Source organism: Vanessa atalanta, chromosome 5 (genome assembly GCF_905147765.1).
Source record: "Vanessa atalanta chromosome 5, ilVanAtal1.2, whole genome shotgun sequence".
NCBI lineage: Eukaryota > Metazoa > Arthropoda > Insecta > Lepidoptera > Nymphalidae > Vanessa > Vanessa atalanta.
In genome coordinates, this window is record NC_061875.1 from 6,429,851 (window position 1) to 6,450,511 (window position 20,661).

The following is a 20,661-nucleotide window of genomic DNA, read 5'->3' on the forward strand; positions in this document are numbered from 1 at the left end:
TTAAGAAGAACTGGTGAAAAAAACAGCGAACTTTTGTTTTTTATATATATTTTTTCCAATAATAGTATGTACAATTCCATTATTCATATTTCATTTAAACGCGCTGGAGACGATCGTTTCATTCCCAAGGGATGTTATCATCTAAGAAGATTAGTATTATAATATCCTTTACGACAAAAACCTTAGTAATATTTTTATTTTTAAATTAATCAATGTTGTTACTCTTTCTAAATGCTCATCAAAAGGATTATTGATTAACCCTGTGTACTCAGGTAACATTAAATACTAAAACTAACTAATTATAAAACGAGGCTGGTTTCTAGTACTAATAGTATGCCTTTTTTAATGTATAAGCCTTTTATATTTTTACAAAATACATCACATACTTAGGACATTTTGATTTCCTTAATTTTTTTTTCTTAAAGAATCCTTCGGACCTTGTTTATTAGCACACTTCTTGAACACAAATATCGTATTGATAACGGCAAAATAAGCCCAATAACTTATATAATAGGCCGACCCTTAACTCCAAGACTTCGGGATCAAAGGTTTTATACTGTAGCCACTTAAACAAATACGGCAGTCACGCCAAAAGAACTTGAATGTGTGAATATACAATTACTAACACTCTCTTGCACGCTTTTATTCGAATATTATTACCCAAATTCATATCTTATTTATACTCACCGACTACATCTAGCGGCGCGGAGCGTATTTCCGTATGGAAGGTGGGAGCGTCCGCCGACACTTCGCAGCGGAAACGACCCGCCATCGCCGGTGTCGCCTCTTGCAGGACTACCCGCCTTGCTCCTGACCGCGATATCTAGCAATTTATTACCATAATGTTCATATTCATTACTCACTGACTTACTAGCTAAAGGCTTTATCTATTAATGTTGTTTGGGTTGAGTTGATAGTCACACATTGTTGTCTTTTTCATTCGAATTTTAAACCAATGGTGACATAAAGCGGAAACCAGTATTAAAGTAAACACCGCAAAGCCTAATTTATAAATAGCCTTACTAAAACTAAAGATATTAAACATAACTAAGATTAATCATTTAATTTCATTATTCATTTTCATATTACGTTTTAAATTAGTTTCATTAGCCGCATTCTGTGTAGAAGATGGTGTTTTTTTTTTAAATATCGAAAGTAGTAATTTCGGAATTCTACTGTATTTGGACGATTATTGAAGTTATAATTAATTTTGCACCAAAAAAAATAAAATAAATAATAAGTTCCTGTTTCAAATAGCGTAGTTCAAATGATGAAATAATTGTTGAACATTATGCTTGATAAAGCTGTGTGCAATAATTAATTACAAAACCTAAACAGATTTTGATACCTAAATTTCAACAAGGACCCATAAAATAATACGCAATCATCAATTTAACCAGCAATATTCGATATCAGTTAATGAATATAATTTTAATATTTTTGGCCAATAAACTATTTTAGACTTATTACTTGTAACATTTTTTAAATAACATTTTATAATTCAAAAACCGTAAATTCTTACGTCGACTTCAATTCCTGGTAAGGGAAAAACTCTTGTATGAGGTAATTCCTTTGGTATATATCGATAGAATTCTTCCCTTCCTCGGTACCACTTCACACTATAAAGCGTTTCTTCATCTTCTAACTGCCATGTACATTCGAGGGTTACTGTCTCTCCCACTAAAACAGCGCTTGGTACGTTTATCTCCAAATTGTGAAGACCTCGAACTCCTATAGAAGAGAGAAAATACTTTTTTATAAAGACGAATTTAAAATTGGTACTCTAGTGTTTTCTTTAGACGTTTAAAATAATTAGGCATAAAATTTATTGGATATATCCCAAAAAACCCTCAACAACATAAAATAATGAAGTCTAATTCTACTTAATCATCCATGAAATCGAGGTTGTAACAGAAAACGCTGAAGAAAAGCCTTAAATAACTTTCTTTAATATTTATATAAAAGCTAGTTATTTTAGTAACTAATACCTATATAGCGACCGCCATGTGGTCTTTTGTAGGCTAAGAGCCTGTACTATTTGACTCCACATAAGTCGAGTGAAGTTGAATAGATTTCCCACCGCGGCAAAGTAAGGTTTATATAAACATTGCATAAACGCATGTATTTTAACACATTTAATTGTACAACGGATTAATTTGTGTTATTCAACAGCTTGTCTTAAATACCTATTCTAATTATATATCATACGCCCTGCTTAATAAATCCGTAAACATTACCCAAAACACTACGCAAAAAGCTTTTGGTTTATAACCTTAACAAGTATAAAAACAGATCCCTAAAGGTCGTAAGTTACTAGGATAAGCAGAACAAATTATCCTACTAATGGATGTCAGTTGCTACGTATGTAGATACATAAATATCTTTAAAAATATAACATATATCTGTTACGATGTAATTTATGTTGTCTGTAACGTTAACGTCTAAAATATTTTCATATAAAACGAGTAATTCTATTATAAGGGAAAAATTAGACTTCATGCCCATATGATATCCCGAACTATGAACACACACAAACAAAGCTAGAGTATCCGCAACACTTAGTATTGTCCGTTCGTGTTTGATGCTTTGTACTCCTTACGCTCATAATATCTCTATCGAGAGGTAGTGTTATTGGTCACAAACAGATAAACATTGCTTGCTATAGAAAAATCAGAGCACGCTGTCTATAATAGCACCGCACATACTATAACTGCAACGTAACCCAAGCAAATAGTTGAAATTACCCCCATGAGAGACTAATTTTGTCCACCGTAAGGAAATCGATTGCATTTAACCAATACATAACTTGTAGAAATAAAATTAATACATTTTTCTTATTATAATATGTATTATTAGATTACTAAAGTAGAAAAATATATTTTTTTATTTTTCCAGTCTTGTTAGTTTTGTTTCATGATTATTACATATAATAAAATTCTTACTATATATACCTACTTACATACTATACTCAATGCATATTTGGTACAAAGGCGTAATTTTTTTGTCTGTCCTTTTTTTGTTGGCATATCTTTGCTATATTTTTTTGAAAGGGTATTCAGAAAGACCGAATTGACTTCTATTAATTGGAAGGGTGTTGATGGGTATATGCCGTCTTTGTGCCTATACTTAATATTCTCAAGATTTTTACACTAGGCAAAACCTTAACTACGTCTGTAATCTAATCTTAATTATTTTTCTTTTAATTTGTATTAAAAATACCATAAGGCTTAGAATATTGTTACAAAAATTATACGTTACGTTTATGAAAAATACTTATAAGTCATAAAATATTAATAATTTCAGTAGAATTTAATGATAGAAACTCTCAAAAAACATGAACAATCTTAATTAACCTCTTAATCTTAATTCTATAAGGATTATTTTGGGTGTTGTTTAATTAGTCAGACTAAGCTCAAGTCCGTTCAAGGATAAACAAAATAAAATATATTAAATCGACTTTAGTAAGCATAATTGACGTATTTCGAAAATCGAACTTTACTGGAGAGCATAAAACCTTTTTTGAAAAAATCATGTTTCGTAAAAAGGATGAAATACCATTTTTAGGAAGAGTTTGATTTGAATTACAACTTATCAAGTATAAACGTTGAAATTATTTTGAGCTGAGTTTATGCAGAGTTTTGCGTAGATACAGCAACAGCTTTTTAATCCGAGTTTCAGAAACGTTTTATCTCTAAGGTTACGTGTGGTTCACTAAAATTGGCCCGAATTTCCGAGAAACAAATTGGTTGTATCTACTATGTAGTTGCTGCTTAAATACTGTTTCTTTGTTGTATGTCATGTAACATGAGGGAATTTATGGTAACTCCTATTGTAAATGTAAGCATAATGAGGGACATTAAATGAAATGACCTTAGTACGTAAAATGTTTTAACTATAGGAAAAAAAATATATCATTGATTATAAAACTATAATAAAGCATAAAAAAATTATAAACATGGATCTTGTTACTTTTCGATTTGTTCTAAAAGAATAATTTTTTTGCATAGGATACATTTTATTTACTGGTTCAAACGATATAAATAACTCCTTTTCACATTCGTTGATTGTCACAAAATAATGCTTTATAACGTCGATATTTAAAAATAGTGTTCAAATTAAGTAAAATCAAAGAATATTTTTTTAAGTCACAGATATTATAAGCAGAAAAAGAATCACTCCCGACCCTATGCGACGACGATGGAGAAGGATCCAACATTTTCAAATCGTTCTCATTAAATGTTCTATAATTGCACGATAGCGTATCTCATGCAGTGATTGCAATATGTCATCACACGAAAAGCAAGCAACAGCAAAGACTCGTTAGTAACGGCGACTAGGACACATATGTTAATGTTGTTTACACCTTTAAAGACGTATCACTTTGAATGTTACCCGCTGATATTAATTTAAAGCGCTTAGTGATAAGTTGATGGTGTAACTTTTTCAATAAATAAATAAATTGCGACTTCCAAAGAGATAATGGCATATGATCTAAAAATGACGATCCAGTAGATATGGTCTGATTATGAACAGACTCGCCGAATACCAATCTAGACCGTCTAATTAATCCAGAATCCTAAGAAACCATATAACACTATACATGACGAACACTATCCAAGTAAATTAAAATGTCCTCTGGAATCTACGATTTCTAATGCTGACACATGCTTATATTAAATATGCATACAATATTTCATATAAATATATATATCTCATAAAATTTAAATGCAGGTAAATAAAGGTAGTATATCTCTATAATTTCTGAGAGTTATATTTGGATTTGATGATAATATCGCGTCATTAATATCGCTAAATGCTGTTCTTACAAGAGACTTACAAATTCAAAACTATATTATTCTGTGTATGAGGCTGATCCGTCACATTTTTCTATCTTCACAAGAAGGTAATAAGGTGCATATGAAATGCGTCTTTGCATCCTATAAATATAATATATTTCGTTATATTGTGTGTATTCAGGCGAAAATATATAATTGCGTCATCTAAACTAAGTAGTGTAACAAAGTGCCTTTACAACTTCATATTTCGAAAATAATATCTCAGTTGCATCATTTTAAAGCAGTATTATATTATAGCATATAAACGAACAGAAATTTGGTATAAGTATTTGGTCCTCAAAATTCTGGAAATTTTACCGAAAACTCTTAAGTTTTTATTTTTTATAGATTTGAACATGAATTTTTTGAATTTTTACTTCTTACTATTTTTTCATTATCTCTACCGCTCGCGTTACTACGAATAAAAAGCTTATTGTCACTGTCGTTATTTTGTATATAGCGTGCTTAAATTCTTGAATAAAAAACAGAATTTCAGAAATTGCTAGTACTCGTAATGATGATTGGAGGCAAGCGATCGTTGAGCGTCGCGAGCAAGTCGATGATTTGGGTACAGACAATGTATGTGATAGTATCACAAAACATGCAAATACTGAAAATATTGTACAGAGCACCGTGTTCAGAATATTTTGGATATATCTCTTTTGTACAAGACGAATTTTAAAAATTACAGTTTTTTGTTTGATATAAACAAGAAATATTGTAACGATATTTTGATTAGTTACCTTCATTGCCAATACGGCTCTGTGGCTTACTTCCAAAACAAAAGGTATAAATTAAATGTACAGCCAAAAACCATGTACAAGAGTTAAGTTTTTGCAGAACAATATATATGAGTATATACCTATATTACGAAATTTCCTGTTTGTAAATTATGAACCGATGTTAATCAAAATTGAGTCGAAGCATAAACCTCTATCAGATTATCTTCATCTTGTATACCAATACTATGCATCAACAGTAATTGTAAGTATGGGAGGAACATAAGTTATATAAGTTACGAACATTCATAGAGAATATGGTAATATCATTTTCACATGTTTAATCTTTGAATATTCATGTAGCGTACATTTTATTTCGTTGCATTCGGTTCCAATATAATAAAGTTGTGTTAGGTTAAATCTTTGGATATTTATATACTATATATATATGAAATTTATTATCTAATGGAAATTATAAAATTTAAGTTATAATTTATAGCATATCGGCGCATACTTACTAGATATATAACATAAATACAAGTATATTATAAATATAGGTATTCAATACTGATGTTGTTAAATGGCATAATATAGGTAAATAATAAGTACATATATTAAATTTATTCATAAATGTCATTATAATTGTACAGAAAAATACCTAGTAAATTATACCTATTCAAGCACTGAACACGCTCGACCTTCGATGATCGTGAACGTGGAATAAATGGATCCCACTGGTGCTCTTTCAAGGACGGTATCAGTAAAAACTATTACCGGCTCCAAAATCTATAAAGGCGACTAATGACTTTTTAAACTACGTGCTTATAATGATTCTAAAATATATATAATAGGTCTTCAGTTTTAGCAGCCACGCCGGAAAAAAATAGAGAAACACCAAAGAGAAAACATGATCTGCATAAAAAAAGCAATTTCATAGAACTTGAAGACATATTTCTTCTGTGTTTTATTTTAAATTTAATGTTACAGCCATTAGGAAAAACACCTTGATAAAAAATATCACTGTGTTCCTTTAGAATTTATAAAAAAATATTATGAAAATGCACGTTGAAGTAGTTGTTTTAATTCATAGCACGCAATGGAAATAATTAGACGGAGAGTTTTGACTCACTCAATGTGTAACTCCAAAATGCCCATTCCAAACCCTTGGATCGAAAAAGCTAATATTTTATATTTTCTCTTCAAAGTTTTCTTATATATTAAAGTCACAATGCTTCAAATTTGGAAAAAAGTAGGTATTTACAATAAGTAATAACTATTTTAACGACTTTTCGAAATATCTCTTGCACATAATAAAATTAATTATAATACAAATTTAAGTGGATGAAACCGAGGGCACATGTAGTTTTTCAATAAAATCATTCCAATATCTGTGAAGACTAGGAATTCATTTACCAAATCGTTTCATATAAATGAACTAAATTGCGTCACTTGCAAAATAGAAGAAAAAAGTATTGCGTCATTTGCTCTACTTTATATTTTTCTTATTTTTTACTCTGTCAATGCGCTGCCAACTATAGCAAGTAAATGTTATGTCCCTCGTGCGTATAAAATTACTACTGATTTTTTTCTCTACAAATCAAAGCAAATATTCAATAAATTATTGATTTTGATAATAGAACATATAATAATTGACCGACGACTGACTCATTTGCCTCGCGCGCCCTAACGCACTAGCGAGGTGTACGGGAAGCAAGATTAACTTTTGTCCCCGAAGGAGTCCTCCGCCGAACCACGAGTGGAACTTTGAAGTAATCAAGCACGGGTCACAGAGGCATTATATCAACACGATCCTAGCAGAGGTAGGCAGGGAAGATGTAGTTTTTCGGCATTTGACGCGCGTTACAATTAATTTTGCACAAAAACAAAATAAATTATCAGAGATCGGTGCATAAATCTTTTTAAATATCTTATTAAATATTTTTGTGTAGTGTTTTAAAATAAATAATATTATGATAAAAATGAGAAAATAAAAAATACTTAGATTGTGTACTAGATTGGAAAGAAGATATTTTTAAAGTGCGTCGCTGCCCTTTCAATAAGATCGGGTAACTTAATGATCTTTAAAAAATCACGTGGAAATCTAGAAAGTACTAATTTTTAAATCACGCAGAGAACATTTAGGATAGAAGCACCAAATTACTGGACACTACAATGACAGATGGAAATATAATATACAACGAAATATTGAATGACATTAGGAACACTTGGTAAATTAATCACTCTCGAAGAGATTATGTATGATATATTACATGAGTAACTGTTCCAGAAATAGATGTAACTGAATTAAAGAAATTGTACTTTGCGAATCTTCAAATTTTAATACAATTATTTATATTTATTATTTTAGTAAAGTTAATGGTATTACTATCACTGTAAGTCTAGAATTAAATCGCAGTATACGTAAATCAAATCTAATCAAAATTATCGTTGATTTCCTTAAATAATGACATCTTTATGTCATATATAATTGCAAAAGAAACTCTTTGGACTGAATGTATGCCCATCTTGGTCGTAGCTAACGCGTAGGTATATCATATTTGATTATTGGTGTGTTCCGGTGAGGTAAGGAATGGTTTATACTTTATACGAGAAAAACAACTATCGGTATATTTGAAAATTATAAAATAATATTATAAATATTTTCATTATTTGAATCTCAGTAACGCCTTTTGAATAAAATTTCTGATACGATATATTTTCACGTTTTCCACAGAGTATTTTGCTTGTGGTCCGTTACAGGTTTAATTGATTAATACTCCTAACTTTTTTGGCGGACATATAGATATGTGATTCTTTATCATTAGTAGCTCTCACCCGTTTGCTTCTTCGTTGGGTTATTTATACAGGGTTGTTATACAAAATGATAAGAGAAAATAAATCTCCAGACAAAATTTACCCTCATTTCCTTTTAGACGCATAAATGTTGTAAATATGTTAAATGTTATCTTTTAATTCTGTTCAAAAGTATATCAACCATAATATATGCAAATTGATCTATTTAAAATATTAATGCGCAGTCTATCCCTAAAGCTAGATTAAGGATTATGATGGATTAATATCGTAATAACAAACGTGCCACATTACAATTTCCGATAAGCCTTAGGAATTAATAAGCTAATTATGAAAGCAATACTGGTACCATATTTATTTATAGCACCGGGTTGCAGTCCCTAATTAAGAAAATGTACATGATGAGTCTGTTTTTATTCTGAAAAAAAAACAACATTAAATTGCTAATTAGTTAGATACACGAGTTATACTCGCAGATAGAAAATATATAATATAGCGAAAATACTGTATTTATTTATTATAGTCATGTCCGCTTGGGCGATTCAGTATATTCGTTCACGGTAGCTATTCTCGAGGAGAATAGTCAACTACGCGGGATATATGTTCAAGTGAGTGCGCTAACACAAATACTCTCATTCAGTCACTCTTAAATTCAATGGAGCAGTACGACATACAACACGACTAGTGAGAGTTAAGGTGGTAGGACTTTGTGCAAACCCGTCTGGGTAGGTACCGCCCACTCATGAGATATTCTGCCGCCAAGCAGTAATACTTGGTATAATTGTGTTCCAGTTTGAAGGGTGAGTGAGCTAGTTTAACTACAGGTACAAGGGACATAGCATCTTAGTTCCCAAGGTTGGCGGCGCATTGGCGAAGTAACGGAAGGTTAATATTTCTATCAGTACCAATGTCTCTAGGCAGTGGTGACCATATAAAATCTGGTTGCCCATTTGTCGGTCCGCCTACCTATTCCATAAAAAAGGACGGGTTTTAACTTCCAAATCTGCATTATTATAAGCCACTAGACCTTTGAAGCAATCGACCGTTATTTAATAATATTATGTAAAAATAAGTAACATGGGATATTTCTTAGGACTGCGAGAAATCGCATTCCACATAATAAGTACTAGAAAAAAATAAAACAATTAAAAGCCATTTAGTCAAAGTCATAGTTAAAATAAAAAATCTTTATTCAATATGGAAGTGTTACACTTGCTTATTGATAGTAAAAAATCTATCACCGATTCGGAAATTGACGCCTCGGTCCTGAGAAGAACCGGCGAAAGAAAGAGCGGTTTTTTTTTTTTAATATCATAGTAACAAGTATTGATTTCATGTTTTCGTTCGGCAATATATTTATATGGGGGCCCCGTTTGAGATTAGAGTCTATTATGATACGAAGTACTATTAGTAAATATATTTACTTTAAAATTATCACGGAAAATATTTAAAGATTAAGCTAAAATATAAAGACGACGAAAAAAACTATACACCAATGAAAAAAACAGCTGATTAATATATAATAAAATATTTTTGATGTGGAATATCTATAAGTCCAACCGACTAATGAAATGATAGTCCACAGATACAAGTACTACGAGCACGATATATGATAGTCAAGCGTCTAATACTGTGTGGTGGCGCGTCGCTATGCGCAAGTGACTGTTTCTCTAATAGTTAAGATATTCGTATTACACGTGTGGTTGGTGTTCCGCTACGGCTTTTTTTATAATTTTATTTCGTTTCCGTATTTGATAATATAAAGACATAAATAGAAAATCATGTATTTATTTCACAAATAAAACATTTAATATGATTAAGTATTTGAGATCATTGATGAAGCACGTTATTTATATTTAATAAAAGACTGCATAATTCGTTTCATTCGATCCCCTCAAAATTAATTTTAAGCAATTTATTTTATAACTAAAAACCAATAATATTGTAGTTAATTCGATAAATTCGAAAGCAGTAATGAATGGTAAGTATTTGACGTAGCGTTAAAATACTCGACAAAGTGAAATTCCTTTAATTTTAATCGACAGGCTTCAGTTTTAATTAAAAATCAAACGCCGCTGTTGTATTGACATGAAAGCTTACTTACCTAATTCATTTAAAATATAAAATCCCATCAAAAACATAATTGTGAAAATGGGTCCGAGTTCCATTGATAATCTTGAAATTTATTTATAAGTACACCCATTCCAAAATAAATTTAAAATAGCCGAATTATTTACACAGATCAATTGAAGCTCAACGTTTGAATGGGCTTGTATTTTTAACAAAATAAAACTTTTAAGAGTAAGGTCTTACATTGACCTTACAATATTTGCGAAGATAAATTAATAAGCCAAACATATTATGATATCTTGAATGTGATTATATGTGTTGGACCCATGAGTAGGCTCATAAATCTTACTAGTCACGTCATAAATACTCGGGTATAGTCTCACGCAAACTATTAGCTTGTTGTGTATCAGTACAATTAAACAAAGAATATGCAATCGAATGGAATAGGCATGAGTATGTCATCTACCATTCATTCTACTATGCGGCTCATTGTGCGGTAAATATTAAAATATTAGGCTAGTTAATATTCAACTCCAGGATCAAAATTTAAGAATGCTAAGTCTACTAAATGACAACCTGTTTCGTATCAAGAAAGAAAAAAAATTCAATTTACTTTGAAAAAAATATTAAAAAGACGATTGAGTGCGTAACAAATATCGTTACGAGTACGATTTTTTTTATAATAATTATGTATTTATGGCCTATTTCAGTCGAGACTCAAATTACTTTGTGCTTGATTTTATCCTTTGTGTACACACAATTACGAAGCTGAAGGAAACATTCCGAAAATCTAGATAATTTGGAAGTAGGTAGGTTTTTGATCTTTATACCAGTCAGTTCGTGATAAAAATACGGATTTTAGACATTAATATCTTAATAACCGTTTGAACTGAGCGTATGAAATTGAAATTTGGGATTCTACCAATTTTCATATGCTTATGTTGAATGTATTGTGAATTATAAATAGATTAAAAGTGGTTTCAAATAGTTAGTGTAATATAATACAAGGCTACAGCGTCACCAATTCCTTTTTCTTGACATGAACATAGACAATATATTTAGACACGCGGCAGTGTGTCAAATATATTGTGATCATACAATATATTTGACACACTGCCGCGTGTCTAAATATATTGTATGATCACACTCTAATATTGTTCATATTTTAGTTACATAAATAACTAATAAAAATGGTATAAAAAATTATAAATTAGTTTCACGAAGATCATTCTTGTTTGTTGACTTAATTGTTCGTTCTTATTATCCTGAGACGCATTGTTACCTGAACTTATTTTAAACTTTGTTTTCGTATCGATATTTATTTTATGGTATGTATTTCAAGACAACCATTACGCGTACAAGTTACGATCAATAAAATCAATTTCCCTCATTGAATGTGTTATTTATTCGCTAGATTGACGGCTCAAATATACGTATAAAGAGTAAACACGTAATAGTGTCATTGGTTACATGACAGCTTTGTTTAAATGTGTTAAATAATTTGAACAGACGATGAGTTAAGCTCCTTTTGCCAATGTAAAGCGCACGATATTCACTGGAAAACTAATCGAACATTATAGAATGAAATTTGAATTCCAAATAACATGGTCTGAATACTTAGTGCTGAAGTTAGATAGGGAGCTTTTGTTATGCTATAAACTACTTTGTACAGATATGAATGCTTTGTAGACAAAAACAGTTCAAATTTATATGCGACTTGCAAAATGTAGTACATAAAATGTTTTTACTATGTAAATAGATTCAGTTATCGCTCAAGTCTTTTTGGAACTTATATTCGTAGGTATTAAGATGAAAAAAATGATGTAAATAACAAGTAAATGAAAAAAAATTGCAAAATATATATAAACACTGAAATTTGCTTTCCTTTCTTTTCTTTTTCTTCCTTTCTTTCAACCAATGAGACTTTCAATTTGGTACAATTTTTTATGTTTAATTAGCACAGAGTTTAGCTTATGTTAATCTTAAATAGAATATGTCGTTCGTATAAGAATTAATATTCTCGTATCGTTATTTTATTTCTATTTTTACACTTGTTGTTTTTGAATTTATGATATAAGGATTTTTTAATTAAAATTTTAATTTTTAACGTATTCACAAATAGAATATTGTTATTTTCAAATAAAATTTTGCTACCTTTTTGAATTTAATTAAGAATCATAAATTGAGAAATATCGCAAAGAACTTTAAGTATATGAATTAAACAAGATAATAAAATCGTAACTCTGGCATTAAATGTTCATGAAACTAACCCGTCTATACATTTTTGTGCCAATTAGAATTCGGGTGCACTCTCCAGGTATTGATTTATTATTTCGAGAACATGGTATTTCACTTCGAATACCACGAGCGTGACTTAAATAAGGATCTCAGCATACACTACTAATCAAAATTCAAGAATTTTTTTTAACTTGGCTCTTACAAAAAATTTAATTCAATTTTACAAAATCTAATTAAATGTGGAGTCACAACAAGAACCAAACTATAACTTTAGTACTTTAGTCTATGAATTCAAATATAATTCTATTAACCTACATAAAAATCAATGAATTCTTTTTATACGTAATTCATTTTTTTTATTACATATAACTTTGTATTGATGAATCTTTTATTTATTTATTTGATTACGAATGGCTAACCCAAACTATTTGTGTTGTGTAAATGTTAATGAATACCATGCCCAAGGATGGAAGATTTTGGAATTAGTATTGTCGTAACGGAGGTAAAGGTAATAATTGGAACCAACTTGAAATATATTTGTTACTCTGTTTTACTAAATGAAATATATGGGTATGTCAGCTATGAATAATCTCATTTATAAACTTTCCACAAAAATCAATAAATACTGACTTAATAGTTTTAATCATCTATGTACATAAGTTTATATTCATGTATACTATACTGTGTCCCAGATTGTGGCGGTTATTTATCTCTATGACAAAACAAAAATATTTTTCTTCAATACCCCAATTCGAAGAATATTGGAATACTTAAGTGTGGTTTGGCGACCTCACTATGCCACGTTTACGTCTTGAACGCGTTTAAAAACGTTTTCTTTGGCACTTACTCGTATCATACTCTGTCTCGGAATAATAAAAAAGATAAAATCGTACAAAAGGCGTTTACAGTATTTTAATATGGTATCTCGCTCGGAGCGTAGAATGATAGCTGATGCAATGTTTGTATATCATATCATTACATGTATATATGTATATACTATTATATTAGTACAATAGACTGTCTTGTTATATTATTACAATTTAAGGGTCCTGCGAGAATAACTTGTCACCCTATTAATTCACTTACAACCACGTCTTTAGTTTTTAGTTTTCAAATATTGCTTTGCAAGACTTTGTCAAATTATCAATAGGTTCATCTTCAGTGATATTATCGACCTTCATTCTCTGTTAACGATTTCTACGTACTTTCATAAATGCGTAATAATATAAGTATTGTATTGTTGTTGGTTATATTTTGATTCTTTTGAAATATTTACATAGTTTTTTTGTTATTAAATTGCTATTGCTTAAGATAAACGAAGTGTGTACTGTTTTAACTATTATTCTATGATTTTTTTTTGGAACTTTGATTGAGTTAAACATCTTTTGGTGTTAACAATTGTTGGTGAAAAGAAAAAAAAAGCATTGTTTCTATCGTGATACAAATTTGTTTGATGCTTCGTTACATTCTGAAGGGAGGAACTAAGTCCAAAATATAAAAATAGTAATCTTTATTATGACATGAGAAGGAAAGATTCTGGTCAAAAAGTTGTAGTTAAAATCAAGGAGAATCCGATATTAATTCCATAATTAGCTTATTATTTCCTATGGCTTTTCGCACGAAGGCACGTTTGCTTTTACAAGATTATAATGTCTTAGCGACTCGCTCCGACTTCATTTAGTTGAAGTAAGGTATTTAAAAAATTATACTTTAAAACGGAAAGTATTATGATAATAAATCTTAGTAATTCATTTCACCGTAACCCCTCCATTTAACTGATTAGTTGTTTCGAATATCTCTTTATATCTCTGACAGCTATATAGCTACAGGTCTAAAATATAACGTTTCAAACACTTCGACCTTGGAGTAGTAGGGCAAGTAGCTTGATAAAAAGTTCTCGCCTTATTGCCTCCTCTGGTCACAGGAGGGCTGAGTAATTTTTTTGTCCAGAGGATCGGAATTGCAATTCAACGAAGAAATGCTGCTAGAAATCTTGCCATTCCACGTGGTCATGATTTATACAGTAAATATTTTTGATCCGAATCTCTATAGAGTTAAGTAGTTAATGTTAATAATTCTTATGTAAATAAATATATTTTTATGGTTTGAAAATGAGGGTGAATTATAGTAGAGATGTAAGGATATATTATCGGTGTACACGTGTACGTACATACATACACATACACGTTTCTGTATTTATATAGAAATTTACTAAAACTGATGGCACTATGACACCGTCAGAAGTTGTCTGTCTCTACCTCTAAATGTCATCATTATTATCGTGAGGCACACCAGACGACTTGCTGTGACTTATGATGAGTGAAATTAACTAGTTGTTTTATCGATTCAACCTCAATAATATTATAAAAATTGTCGCTTAAATTTTTACATATATTTTTTCCAAAGATTCTTTGCAAAATTAATGCATAATTTCCGTCGGTTCGTCGTACGTCGTTTGGTTACTGCATTGCTGAGGAAAGATGAATAACAACAAAGACACATTCGTATTTATGACATTGGGGATAAAACGTTTTATATGGTATGCTCGGCAACGCAATATCAAAGTAAGGAATGATCTTACTTCACAACGTTTATCTCTAATAATAAGAGATAAGTTTAGTGATGATGTACTTTTATTGAATCGATTGTTACTTCCAATAGATTGAAAGTGTGTTAAGGCGATCCACGCATAAAAGTATAAACCACTATCCTCGTAATTTTTTTTTTATTTTAACAACATATAATCAAGTAATTAGACATTGTTTAGTGAATCATGAAGTATAATTAAAGGTGCACTGAATTTGTACTGAATTTCGTAATCGGTTTTCTCGTCGTTAATCGATAGAAGTGACGATCATCTATTTCATCTTTACCATTTTAGTTGCTTCCTTTGGTTAGGAAGCTAGCTTGTACAGTTTGGACAGATTATGAGTGCTGCGTGCAAATTGGATTGTACAAACAAAAGTCATTTTTATCAAGAAGTAGGGAATTTGAAATTGTTCCACTCTCGGTCCTCAGAAAATTCACAAGGCCTACCGGTGGTTCTTTTTGATCGCTATCTCTTAACACAGTCAAGCAATAGAGCGTTTTCCTGTGCTTGTGCCTACTTGAATACTATAATGATCTTGCACAATTGACTAGTATCGATTGAGAATGCTCCTTATGACCAAAATCAGTATGAAATAAACAAACAATAAAAATACAAAAACTAGAATTATCATCTAATTTGTAACCATAGTGCATGTGTTGTACAGAATAATTTATAAGGTCAACATCATTTGGGTATTGTAAGATAGGCATTCAAAGTGCTACTAATTGCGCTCTGTTCATAGCGCAGCCTAAGGCAGAGCTTTGAGCCTCTAACTCGTTAGCTGTCTGAATAACCTCTTTTAAATAACCTAGTCCAGACAAAAATTATGAGTTCTTCATTTAAGCCTCTGTTTGTAAGTTGTAATTACCCTTATATTATCAATATTCCTGCTTTAGATTTATTTTAAACGGATTATTATTGGCAACTTTTATTGCGGTACCTCACCGGGTGCATTCGCCTCTAATGTAACAATCTGAAATACCATTTTTCGTGCTCGACGTTGAAGTAAAATATTGTGAAGAAACCTGCATGCGTCGAAGGAATTTCTGCCCCATGTGTATGCACCAATCCATATTGAACTACTGTTGTTGAAAGGAGGATTCTGCCCAGCAGTGGAACGTTAACGAGCTGTTTATTTACAACTGCTTTAATGTGCCATAAACAAGGAGCGGATCTATATAAGAGCTCTTTGGGCTGCAGCCCAGGACTCCGATGATTTTAAATTACATAGCAACTTTTTATAAGATTGGCACCCTGAAATCAATCAAACTATTTGGACGGCTACCAAACGGAACCGGAAATTTCCCGTCGCTCGTTTTTGTACTATTTTTTGCGTCTAAGACGTGGTTCTGCACGCCTCTTGATTTCAGTGAATTTTTTCAAACAGTCTTTCGCCATTTCCCATAGGACAATTATTGTTTACCCTGGCTTCTGTTTTTGTAACAGAGATCTTCAAACCCGTGCCGTAACACCGTGAGTTACACTACACTCCGACTTCGGCCAAGTGGGCTGCCTCCCGAAACTCTCACCCCATCGCTGTGACAAAGGGGTCACCCACATAGCAATATTCCGTGGAGTAAAGGACTCGCAGGAATCAATCAAATCTAATTTTCCACAGGATTGGACCGCGAATCGATCTCAGGTGTGAGGGACCTTTAAAGCACAGCAGCTTACCTGACGCCAAATAGCTGTTCTCGGCGTGCGCTACATCCAGCAATTTTGTCAGGACCACGAAACCTCGATATACCACGTTTTTTGGTGAAAGCCTTCAGGACGTTCAGAGTGTCGACGGGTAGTCCTGAATACGTGGGCCTCTAAGAGACCCGAAAAGATGGGCAACGAGAATAAGTACTCTCAAAAAACAAATTGATGCATGTAAGCTGTGAATGACTTCGGTTGCGAGGATATACACCAATTCGCCAAAGGCTGTTTGAATTATGACACTATGACTAATTTAATATCAACAAACTTTAATAAGAAGGCAATGCAATAAGACCAATAAGTAAATCTTCGAGAATAAAAGAAACATCTTCCATTTTATTACAAAAATCACAACACAAAGGAACTTCCAATAAGAAGATAATTAAATGTCAATTAAATTGTTTTGTTTACAGATCCATAATCCTTGAAATGTGTAGCAACAGCGAGTGAATTAAATTATATATTAGTTTAAGATCATATAATTCTTGTTTTTTTGTGACAATAATATTTTTTTATGTATTAATGACTGATAGGCCTCATCTATGTAATTACTATTAAATTTATGGATATATACTTAACAGTTTATTAATCACTTTACTTAAAACGATGAATAGCTAAAATTATCCGCCGTATTTTCTTAGTAAAAGAGCAATCATTTAGTTAATTATAAGTTGTATAAGTCAAATATACTCGTAGAAGCTTATATTTTGTATTAAGCGGGGCGCATATATATTAAAATATAAACATACTTTATACTTGAAAATGTAATAACCGCGAATATCAATGTCGTTAAATAATAACTGATTGTGTGCGAATATTACACAACAATCTGGCCTCTTTCATTTTAGTATTATTCAATAAAATTTATATATAAGAGCCCGTTTAATATTATCTTTATTGAAATGGGGTCGGAGCTGGCGGTAGTTGACGACGCTATTGCTACCTTCGCTATTATATTCGGTAATATAATATTATATTCCAGTACTATATATTTTTATATATTATTTCGCTGTTTTCTTAAAAAATATATTCAAAACAATTTCCTTCGTAACAGTTTTCTCTAAGTGGTATTTAATATTACATAATGCTTTTATTGAGTTAATCAATAAATTAAAAGGTAAATTACTAACATCAAATAATAATATATGTAATCGTTATCTGAAAAAGAATCCTTTATGTTAACTTTCGAGTGACATGATATATTCTGAGCATTTAGAGTATGGCAATAAATATTAAAAACGCTGCCGACAATTTTCGATATTCACGGATTATAAATTATAAATAAAAATCGTTATTATCGTTACGTATTTAACGTGACATTTATTAAAGTAGCTCGATACATGTTTTTACATCAATCGTTGTTGCGATAAAGAAATACAACAAATATGTATATGATTTATATTCAAGACGATATCCAAACATCATATTGATATAGACGCGTATATAGCTGATCGTAATTACATAGATATTTGTTTATTATGCTTTGGCGTCTTGTAATCAATCATTGAACAATAAATACATCACCAAGTTTAACGGAATACTAGATAATTAAAGTCTTAATTGAATTTCTGATAATCATCGCACTTACGGTCAAAATGTACTGCAAATAGCTAAGAGCTGTTCGGTGAAGTTATGATACAAATTGTATAGAGTGCTATAGAATCTACAGTGATCAATCACTCGACACTTTGGGCACTTTGGATTAAATATTGATGACTTAGGACGTAAAGATCTATGTACTCTGAAATGAACTTGTGAATGATCGCTAATAAGCAGAGAAATAACTTTGGTAATTAGTCCTCTTGAATGGTGAAGTGAATTATTTATGATATTGCGTATTAATTGTCCATCCCAAGTTAAAAACTTCGTACGGGTATATTTTTTACAAAGTTAACCCTCTCACTTAACCCCCCCCCCCCCACCGCGTTTGAATTTGAAATTTACAAAGCTTTTCTGGGTAGACGTCTACGTGTCGAAAAGAGTAATTATGGTAAATTTCAATACAATTAAACCTATTGGAGATCTCGTAATGAGTCAGTCAGTGTTATTTCGATTACAGAATTTTCGGAGTAAGAAACTTAAGATTATATTACATTATGATAATTATAATTATAAAAAATAATATTGTATGAACATATAATTCAAATTTAACATATATTTAATATCGTAATAATATTTTAGTAAGATAAATTTAGTATATTGACTATAAAAATAATGTAAACTACTTTACTTAATCGAGTTACTTTATGTAAGTTGATTTTACGATACTTATGAGCTAGTAGCCTGGGTGGAAGTACATTATGGGCATAAATTGAAAATAGAACGCAATTTACCTAGGGTTGTGGCTAGTTTGCCTAATATTTTTATTGTAAAAATTCTACCTGATAGATAAACATATATCGCACAGTCAAAGCCACACTGCGTAGACTGCGAGTTTTAATTAAGAAGCAACCTTTTATAAAAAACTAAAAAAAACATTCGGCGCTAAAAATTCAAATTACTAAGAACCCTTTCAAAGTGACATGGCACCAAGAAAAATAATGACGGTCATATATTATTAGGAATAAACAAACGTTTCAAGCTGATACCGTTGAAGCCGCGAAGATTTCTCCTGGTATATATAATACTAGATATACATTTAAATGAACGAGCTCAATGACTAATCACTAAACTTTGTAAAACGCTCATTGTTGTCTTTTTTAATTTTAAATTAAATTACATTTTAATCTATGCAAATGGGGACGATCTAGTGGTTAGAATTAGTGAATCATCACCGAGGATTACCTCAAACCTGGGTTAAGCACTATGTTTTAATGTACATAATCACAATTTATAGTTTCTTTAAGAGAAGACAATTATTATTATTATGTATATAATTAATATTTTATTATGATTTTTACAGTCACCCGATAACAAAACAATATAATTTTAAAGCAATTTCATGACATTTAGTTTCTTAATAATTTATTTGTGTTCCTGTAGGCTGGAACATTTCGGCACAACACGGCGTAAATCACCTCCATGTTAATAATTGATGTAGTGCTCAGAAGTGAAATAAAACATCTTGAGGAAACCTGCGTGAGTAAGATTTTAATCTGCCATATGTATATCGATACCCGTTTAAGAGCAGCGTGATGGAATTCTTATTCTTGGTGTTAGGGCTTTGTGCAAGCCCGTCTGGGTAGGTACCACTTCACAGATATTCTACCGCCAAACAGCAGTACTTAGTATTGTTGTGTTCTGGTTACAAGGGTGAGTGAGCCAGTGTAACTACAAGCACAAGGGACCTAACGTCTTAGTTCCCAAGTTTGGTGGCGCATTGGTGATGTAAGGAATGGTTAATATTTCTTACAGCGCCATTGTTTATGAGCGATGGTGACCACTCACCATCAGGTGGCCCATTTGCTCGTCCGCCGGTATCATAAAAAAAATCTTTATAAACCTCCCTCCTTTTCAGATCTTTATAAACCTCCTCCTTAAAAGAAGAGGAGACCATGCTTTAGGACTGGAACATTAAGAGAGTGTTATTTTTTTTGGTTTCAATTACAATTTAACTTTAAATACAAATAAACATTAATTATAGCTTTAGATGTTGGCATAATCGAAATGATATTTATTTGTGGATAGAATCGAGCAAAACTGGTTTGCACAGGTAAGCATAAATTAATCCTTGGCCGTGTATAATACTGAGGTCAAG

At 31.2% G+C, this 20,661-nt stretch overlaps 1 protein-coding gene across 1 annotated transcript in view; it reads right to left on the bottom strand.

Moving 5' to 3' along the window:
* The window catches only part of LOC125064125, a 47,736-nt gene that overhangs the window by 7,384 nt on the left and 19,691 nt on the right, over window positions 1-20,661 (bottom strand). Inside the window, exons 3-4 of the mRNA XM_047670932.1 lie at window positions 1,523-1,731; window positions 688-823 (exon numbers count right to left, since the gene is read on the bottom strand). Coding sequence (XP_047526888.1) covers window positions 688-823; window positions 1,523-1,731 — 345 coding nt within the window. The remainder of the gene's footprint in view (window positions 1-687; window positions 824-1,522; window positions 1,732-20,661) is intronic.